This window comes from Onychostoma macrolepis, chromosome 16 (genome assembly GCF_012432095.1).
Source record: "Onychostoma macrolepis isolate SWU-2019 chromosome 16, ASM1243209v1, whole genome shotgun sequence".
NCBI lineage: Eukaryota > Metazoa > Chordata > Actinopteri > Cypriniformes > Cyprinidae > Onychostoma > Onychostoma macrolepis.
Window position 1 is genome coordinate 6,287,144 of NC_081170.1, and position 9,577 is coordinate 6,296,720.

At 37.5% G+C, this 9,577-nt stretch overlaps 1 protein-coding gene and 1 pseudogene across 1 annotated transcript; one reads left to right on the forward strand and one right to left on the reverse strand.

The window, feature by feature from the left end:
* Positions 1-2,616: 2,616 nt before the first annotated feature.
* si:dkey-33i11.9 (synapse differentiation-inducing gene protein 1-like) lies at positions 2,617-4,784 on the forward strand. The gene is made up of 2 exons (XM_058747313.1): positions 2,617-3,074; positions 4,327-4,784. Exons 1-2 carry the CDS (start codon positions 2,751-2,753, stop codon positions 4,483-4,485), a joined length of 483 nt encoding a protein of 160 aa, XP_058603296.1. The 5' UTR covers positions 2,617-2,750; the 3' UTR covers positions 4,486-4,784.
* Positions 4,785-6,156: 1,372 nt separating this feature from the next.
* LOC131521646 (uncharacterized) lies at positions 6,157-9,285 on the reverse strand (annotated as a pseudogene).
* Positions 9,286-9,577: the final 292 nt, after the last annotated feature.

A 9,577-nucleotide genomic window follows, 5' to 3' on the forward strand; every position in this document is an offset into this window, starting at 1 on the left:
CAAAAACAGCTTTGATCACAGCGTCCTCCATTCACTGGTTGTTGACATTTATAAATGCTGTGAATAAAGACGTTGTTGTCGGCCACTTCAGAGTTTCTGCTGCCGGTGTGAATGCAACCAGGAAAACGGCCCGAGGGTGAAATTGATTCTCTAGGAACCACAATGCTGACTAGTTCCCAGAAATAAGTTCCTAGAACTATGTGGTGTGAAAGCCACTAATGTTGCCATTTTGGTGGGCCTTATTGTGACTGCATATCATCCATATCATCATATATAAATTGCATTTCAAATGATTAAAAAATTTGATCAAGCATATTTGAAATTGTACTCTCACATGCAATGTTTTCATAATGTTCACTGAATGTCATAATATTTTCATAATGTTGACAGTTTTTTTGTTCTGTTAATAGATGCAAAATCTTATTTTTCAGTTTTTTTAGTAATTAGCATTAAAAAAACAAAGAAAGTTTAAACTGACAAATTAAATATATTATGAAATTACATGTTTAAATAAAGGATCAATTAATTCTAATACTCTCTGAAGGATCAAAAGTCTATATTTGACCAGAGATTTTGTGAATAATAGTAAAAATCCATTTACAGAAAGAGACTTTGTTTTGGACCTTTACAAAGTGCTGGAACAAACAAATTGTTCATTAATAGAATGGACTGAAGGTCATTGAGAATAATGCTATTTTAACCCAGCCTTGATTATATGTTGAACCCGGAAGGTTTTGTCTGAGGAAATCAAGGGGTCTGGATTTGTTTGATTGATCATTTTGGAAATTATGCTAGTTTCACATGGTTTTTAGAACATCCCACTTCTCTTTTGGAAGATGCAAACCCAGCTTAAAAACACATGGCCCTGGGGCCAAAGCAAACCCAAGGGCCTCGTTTAAAGTAGCCTATTTCTTTTCTTTTCTTTTCTTTTTCTTTTCTTTTAAAGTCCTTAAATCTCCAAAAAGCATAAATTCATTAACACCATATATATGAGGTTAAAGCCAAACAGGTTTGCTTGGGGTAAAATTCAGCCCATCTGGCCCACCTTTCCCCATAAATGTTTGCTGGGGTTAGGGCCTTTTAAATTGGAAAAAATTAATTATTTAATAAATAAAGAACAGAAATAAATAGGTATTTCTGAAAACATGCCCTTATATATTATGCAATATTTAATATTAGTAGCTTCATACTTCCATATTTCTACAGCTTTAGTAACTGTATGGTAAATAGGGGTGGTTTTTAATGCTTTGGGTACAGTTTACCTCAAGACTTCAGTTTACATTAAATTAAATCTGGCTTCATTGAGCTTTACCACAGAGTCTTTGTTCACATATAATGGTGTACGTGTCATGTTAATACCGTTCTTTAAATAATAAAAAAAGTTGAGAAAAATTATTTATATTAAAAACAAATCGTAAATAAACCACTAATTTTTAATGTACTACTGTCTAACATTAAGTCTTCCTTTACAGAAAAACAAACAAACAAACAAACAAAAACAAAAAAACATGAATTTCACATTTTCCACATGTGACCACAAGTTTTCAGCCATGGCTTTCAGTTTTGAAATAAACAAAAACAACTGGTTTTGACTACCAACCAGCAATATAACTTACATTCACAATATTTACATGTTATTTGAGTGAAAAGATTATTTGTCGCTAATAAATAGTTACAAATAAAATAAAAGGTGCTTAAAATGTATTTACTTATTTTAAAAAAATAATAATAATAAATTCTAATTTTAATTTAACATTAATTTAACACAATTAAGTAAGTATGTATGTATGTACACGAGGAGCAGGACTGTAAAATAAAATGCTACCAAAATTTTGATTTTAAAGAAATAAAGGTTAAGTTCTGATCACTTGACTGTGAGCTCACAAAACTATATATATATATATATATATACTGTATATGACCCTGGACCACAAAACCAGTCATAAGTAGCACGGGTCAAAATTATCGATTTTTATTTTATGTCAAAAAATCATTAGAATATTAAGAAAATATAATGTTCCATGAAGATATTTTGTAAAAAAAAAAAAACTTCATTTTTGATTAGTATTATGCAATGCTAAGAACTTTATTTGGTCAAATTTTTTTTGACCAAATTTTTTTTTTTTGCACCCTCAGATTCCAGATTTTCAAATAGTTGAATCTCAGCCAAATATTGCCCTATCCTGACATACATCAATGGAGAGCTTATTTATTCAGATGATGTATCATTCTCGATGTCTCAATTTTTTAAATTTGACCCTTATGACTGGTTTTGTGGTCCAGGGACACACACACACACACACACACACACACACACACACACACACATACATACATATACACACACACACACACACACACACACATACATATACACACACACACACACACACACACACACACATATACATATATAATAAGTCCAAAAAGCCACAATGACTATTCAAGCAAATTTTCTATTTTTATTAAACCAGATAAATTCAACACTATGTAAATATTATGTCTGTACTGAATGTTACTGTGTGGACAAGGGAACTGAATCTGTCACACCTGCTGTCACTTCCTGAAACGCCATCGCTCCACCTACAATCCGCCTCCCATTCGATTCCTATAAATCTCCCCGTGACCATAATAACATCCAAGGTTCGTGACCGGAAAAACTTGATTCCTCTAAGCCAGAGTCCACAAAGGTGTGCCACCTCTGTAAAGCACAAAGAAGATAAGACAGTCTAATTTTACCAAACAGAACAATGGAGCCCCAAGAAGACTGGAATACATCAGAGAAAGCCAAGCTGTTGCAGCCTGGGCCGCCACCATACCAGGACCATCTTAGACAGCCTCCTTCAGGGAACTTCCAGAGCCCTTCTGGCTATCAATCCCAGCAATATGGAGCTTCAGGGCCATATGTCCAAGGACTGTATCCAGGACATGCTGCGGTCACTGTGCAACCTGCAGTTTATGTGACCACCACTCCACTGGTGTATCCACTGCCAGATTACCTGGGCTATTCCATCTTTACCATGCTGTGCTGCTGCTTACCTCTGGGCATCGCTGCACTGGTTTTCTCCATCAATGTAAGCATTAGTTCATTTCTTAACCTATTTCAAATAGTTTATTTGTGTCCTACAAATAAGATACACTAACTTTGTTAAATCATAAAATGAAATCTCAATAGTTAAACCTTTATTAATTAAATCCTAACTGTTTTTGTTTTGTAAATGTATATTGATCTTTTCCCCTAAAATCACTTTAATTTCAAGACAAAGTTCACCCTAAAGTGATAATGTCGTCATTTAGGCTACTCGCGCTCCAAACCCGTATGACTTTCTTTCTTCTGTGGACCATAAAAGAAGATGATTATTATTATTTTTTTAAATGTCTTTATTTTTGTCCAGCATGCAGGCAAGTAAATGATCACATTAAAAATAACATGTTTAAATATGTAACAAAAAAAAAAAAAAAAAAAAAAAGAGCAAAGCATAAGAGTTAAGTTCTGATCACATGACTGTGAGCTTTCAAAACAAAAGTTCACTCGTGTAACTTCCTCATAACTAACACGCTTGGATGAAGATGGTTTGAGTTTCTAAATTTACCTCATTTACTAAGCAGATGCTTGCCTCCATTTTAACAAACATCTTTTGTTCCCGTAAGTGGTGTGACTTTGTCATTGCGAAAGAGTTGTGGCTGTACAGAACGTCCCAATTTAACCATTGATTTGTGCACATCTGTGAACTTTCTCTGTGTGAAGTTACTGAAGCATATTTTTGTTGGTCTGCAATATGCTATATCTGTTCACTGTATACGAATTAAAGACACTAAATGAGTTCAGAAAAAGGAAATGCAGTACATGATGGTTCAGATAAAGAAAATGAAACCATTTCGGGGTGTAACAAATACATGCAAATCTATAAGTCTTGACGCTTGAAATTTGCCCTGTGTTTCCATTATTGCATAATAGGTCACAATGGGATCATAAAAGCTGGTGTATCATTTTGAAATAGCACATTTAGCATCTGTTAAAACATTTACTAATTTATGAAGAATCATGTGAAACACGGTACACGCTCAGAAATAAAGGTACAAAAGCTGTCACTGGGGTGGTACCTTTTCAAAAGGTACATGTTTGTACCTAAAGGGTCCATTTTAGTACCTTAAAGGTACATATTAGGACTTAAAGTGTACATATTTGAACCTAATAGGTACAAAAGTGTACCTTTTGATGCAGGTCACATCATAGCTTTACTACTACAATGTAAAAACTACAAAGCACACTTGCTGAAAAACAGAAGTGGCATCACTGACATTGTTTCACATTTATTTTCACAGACTCGGAATGCCAACATGTCTGGACAACAACAGTTAGCAGAGAGAAGCTCCAAAATGGCGTTCACTCTTAACAATACTGCTCTTGGTATTGGCATTGTCATCTTGGTGTTGTATGTCACTCTCATAATTGTCAACAATAAAAACCAATCAAATCCATAACTGTTCAGGACATCAGAGTTGGACACCAGGAATGGGAAGATCGAGGGTTTTCTAAAAAATAACTTTGTATAATGACACAACTATAAATTTAAATGAATTTGCATTTTTATCTGAAAGATCAGTCTGGCTCATCTCTAGTATAAAATTATTCATGTTACTAAAACATGCTTTATAGTTGATTATTTTACAGCATGTTTCAAAGCCATTCAAACTGTGACTCTCATTGTATAAATAGTGATGTTTGTTTTTCTTCCTGTCTTTTGATTATGTATTTAATTAAAACTTTCATTGACCAACAATACGTACCCGTTGTCTTTTTTTAAAACCATTTATGGGGGGGGGGGGGGGGGGATTATGAAATAAATGTTTTTCTCTCATGTTGGCCACAATTATTGCCACCTAATTATTGCAATGTCCTTTTGCCAAGATAATAGCTCTGAGTTTTCTCCTATAATGCCTGAATGAGTAATAATAATGAGTTTGGAGAACAACTAGCAAGAGATCATAGACCATTCTTTCAAACAGAATCACTCCAAATCCCTCAGATTCACAGCTCCATGTTGCTTCTACACTTCAGTTCACCCCACTCATTTTCTATAGGGTTCAGGACAGGTCAGGGTACTACCATGGCTGAAGCTTTATTTTGAGCTCAGTGACATGTTTTTGTGTTGATGTTAATGTTTTTTTTGGATCATTGTCCTGATGGATGATTCAACCATGGCCCATTGTACAATAAAAGAGGCTTTCAGGTTTAGATTTTTTTTTAATCTGTTAGTATTTCATAGAATCCATGATGCCATGCAGCAGAACAAGACATCCACACTCTCAGAAATAGAGGTACAAAAGCTGTCACTGGGGCGGTACCTTTTCAAAAGGTACAGTTTTGTACCTCAAATATGTACACTTTAAGGTACTAAAATGGACCCTTTAGGTACAAACATGTACCTTTTGAAAAGGTACCACCCCAGTGACAGCTTTTGTACCTTTATTTCTGAGAGTGCAGGATCTCCGGCACAAAAACAGGCCCACAACGTTAAAAATCCAGCAGTATATTTAACTGTGGACATGGGGTACTTTTTATCCCCGTTTGCCTGTTTGTGGTAAGTTAGCTGCAAAAACGCTCATTTTTTAGTTTCATCTGACCATAGAAGCCAGTCCCATTTGAAGTTCCAGTTGTGGCTGACAACTGAATATACTGGAGTTTGTTTTTGGTTGAGCGGGGCGGATTTTTCTTCAAACCCTCCCGAACAACATGTGGTAAAGTAGGGGCTGTTTGATATATATATTTTTTTAGGTTTCTGACCCCAAGACTCAAACAATCTCTGCAATTCTCCAGCTGTGATCTTTGGAGAGTCTTTGGCCACTTAAATTATCCTCCTCGCCGTGCATTAGGACAATATAGACACAAGTCGTGTCCAAATGTCGTGTGCAGTGGAAAGGCGGCTTTACAGTCTACGCCACTGAAACAGATGCTGAATGAGTGTCTTTTTTTAGTGTTGACAAACCCAATCACATGTTGGTGGGCGGAGTTATTGTAAATAGCCTTTGTCAACAAGGCAGGCTATTTGCACTTAGTGTAAATAGACACTCCGTTTCTATTTTGTGAAGCTCAACAATCTTGTTCTGCACATCAGAACTAAATTCTTTGGCTTTACTCCATGTGCCAGATGATCAAGGGAATTTGGTCTTTGTCTTCCACATATTTATAATCCTGTGGAACAGGAAGTCATGGATGGACAATTTCATGCAGTCACCCCGGTGTGCAAAAAAATGCTAATTTGAATGGGAATATACTTCAGAGATATTTTACTCATAAGAATTTCCAGGGGTGCCAATAATTGTGGCCAACATGCAGAGTTTCCTCTCACTTTCAGTTGGTTTACTTCAAAGAAAGGTTAGAATTTTGTGATTTTTTTTAATTTATTTAATTTTTTAGAACAGAATAGAATATAACTTTATTGTCATTGTTTAGGAACAACGAAATACAGTTTAGCAGCTCTTCTGGTTAGCAGGTAACACACAGTATGGCAGTGTTTATGAACAACGCTGTTTACAAGACAGGTAGACATTATAAACAGACAGCAACATTCAAGACAAGGACATAAATACAAAAAATATAAATATAAGAATATAATTACACTGAAGTAGTGCAGTGAGGTAGTGCAAGATGTAATAGCGCAATTAGGTAATCTAAGGGGGAAGGATTATTGCACTTTGTTAGGTTAGGGGTTTATTGCATGAGTCCTTGAAGGAAGTGGAATTATGCATTTAAGCATCTAACTGCCTGAGGAAAGAAGCTGTTTTTCAGACTGTTTGTTCTGGATTTTATTAGTCTATATCTTGATGATGATGTCCAGGGTGAGTAAGAGCCCTGCACGGGCCTAAAATATAGGCCCTAGCCCGGCCCTGGCCCGAGACACTCAGGTCCTAGCACAGCCCGTGTCTGACAGCTTAACAGAATTCTTGGCCCGAGTCCGACCCGAGCCCGTCTTTTTTACCCCTTTCTCTCAAAACAGCTTATACTACTGTTTCAGCTATTAAAATACTTCAGTTTTGTCTGAAATGGCAAAGTGATATTTCGTTTCTTTATTTTATTAAGTTAATTTAGAAAAATGTTTGGAGCATTTTTTTATTCGTTAAATGTAAGTTTTTGATTACATTTACAGTAACGACCAAGCGGTCAGCAGCAGGCAGTGAGTTGATCATAGTGTTTGATCAATTTAGCCTTCTCAAATCATCACGACTTGTCTAAAATTAAATCTATAGTTATAAAACAACTCCACAATGTTAGTTTAAACGCTTAACCTAGATAAATGTGCACTGAAGCATATCCAGTCGTTTGTGCGGAGAGTGGAAGCTGACACACCAGTGCGATCACTTGCATTGATTGGAAACAAAATATGCTGTCATTTTTGCTCATAAAGGTAAGAGTAATAGGCTACATTGTTCGGAACTGTAAAGGGTCTACTTTCTACATTTGTGTGCACTCCAAATATCATCAAAACATGCTTTTATAAAATAAAGAAAAAAAGCAGTTTCGGTTTTGAGCAGGAGCGGGCTTGCAGACCTCACGTCTGGCCTTCTTTTGAAGTCAGCCGATGTACATTTACATTTACATTTAGTCATTTAGCAGACGCTTTTATCCAAAGCGACTTACAATTGGGGAATACATAGAGCGATTAATCTTGAAGAGGCAATCAGACATACGAAGTGCTTGCAACACCAAGTCTCAGGCATTGTTCAAATAAATACAAACTACCAAAGGAAGGAATAAGTAAAGATAATTTCTTTTTTTTTTTTAAGTTTAGGATGAAGTCAAGTGCTGTCGAAAGAGATGAGTTTTCAGTTGTTGCTTGAAGATTGACAGGGATCCAGCATTCCGGATAGAGGTGGGAAGATCGTTCCACCAGCCAGGAATGGTGAATGAGAATGATCTAGAGAGTGATTTTGCGCCTCTCTGTGATGGTATCACGAGGCGCCGCTCACTAGCAGATCTCAGATTTCTGGAGGGATGTAGTTTGTTAATAGAGAGTGCAAGTAAACGGGTGCTGAGCCAGTGGTTGTTCTATATGCAAGCATCAGTGTCTTGAACTTGATGCGAGCCGTGATTGGTAGCCAGTGCAGGGAGATAAAGAGAGGTGTAACATGGGCTCTTTTGGGCTCGTTGAAGACCAGTCGTGCCGCTGCATTCTGAATCATTTGTAGAGGTTTGACTGTATTAGACGGAAGTCCAGCCAGAAGAGCATTGCAATAGTCCAGCCTAGAAATGACAAGGGCCTGGACAAGAAGTTGTGCAGCATGCTCTGTCAGAAAGGGCCTGATCTTTCTGATGTTATATAGTGCAAACCTGCAAGATCGAGCAGTTTTGTAATGTGGTCTTTGAAGGTCAGCTGATCATCAAAGATTACACCAAGATTTCTGACCGAAGTTGATGGGGTTATTGTTGATGAACCTAACTGGATCGTGAAGTCATGCTGTAGAGTCGGAGTGGCAGGGAGGACAAGAAGCTCAGTCTTTGCCAGGTTGAGCTGCAGGTGATGTTCTTTCATCCATGCCGAGATGTCCGCCAGGCAACCTGAGATCCTTGCAGCTACCGTTGGATCATCTGGTTGAAAAGAGAGGTAGAGCTGTGTGTCATCAGCGTAGCAATGGTATGAGAATCCATGTGCCTGTATGATGGGACCCAGTGATGTAGTGTATGTGGAGAAGAGGAGGGTCCAAGAACTGATCCCTGAGGAACCCCAGTGACCAGTGTATGTGCTTTGGATACCTCACCTCCCAGGCCACCCTGAAAGACCTACCAGTGAGATAGGATTCAAACCAGCGAAGTGGAATGCCAGAGATGCCCAGTGATGAGAGGGTGGACAGGAGTATCTGATGATTGACAGTGTCAAAAGCGGCAGATAGGTCCAGCAGAATGAGGACTGATGATTTGGAATGGGCTTTTGCAATTCGCAGGGCTTCAGTGACCGAGAGAAGCGCAGTCTCAGTTGAATGGCCCCTCCTGAAACCTGACTGTTTAGCATCCAGTTTGTCGTTCTGTGAAAGAAACAGTGAGACTTGGTTGAAGACAACTCGTTCAAGTGTTTTCACTATGAACGGAAGGAGAGAGACAGGTCTGTAGTTTTCTATAAGAGAAGTGTTTAATGTAGATGTCACTGAGTGTGGGCAATGACGTACCAATGACACGGCTGAACGGTAGAAGTTGGTCAGCAAGTTTTGAGTAAGCTGGGTGTGCTTCAACTTCCTGAGGAAGTAAAGTCTCTGTTGTGCCTTCCCCACCTGCTGGGAGATGTGCATAGACCAGGTCAGCAGAGATATGCAGTCCAAGGAATTTGAAGCTCTCTACCCTCTCTAACTCCTCTCCATGTTTGAAGAGGGATTTCATTTTTTTGAATGAAAGATCAAAAAATAAATGATGCAGATTTATTTTCACAGCTGCCTTTGATCATATTTACCAAGGGTGCCAATATTAGTAGAGGGCACTGTTGGTCCATGAGTTTGTCTTCCTGAGAGGTATATCATATTTTTTTTATCTCAAACAGAGAGCAGTTCTTCTATCTGTGCTTCTACATTCACATAATTCAATTAG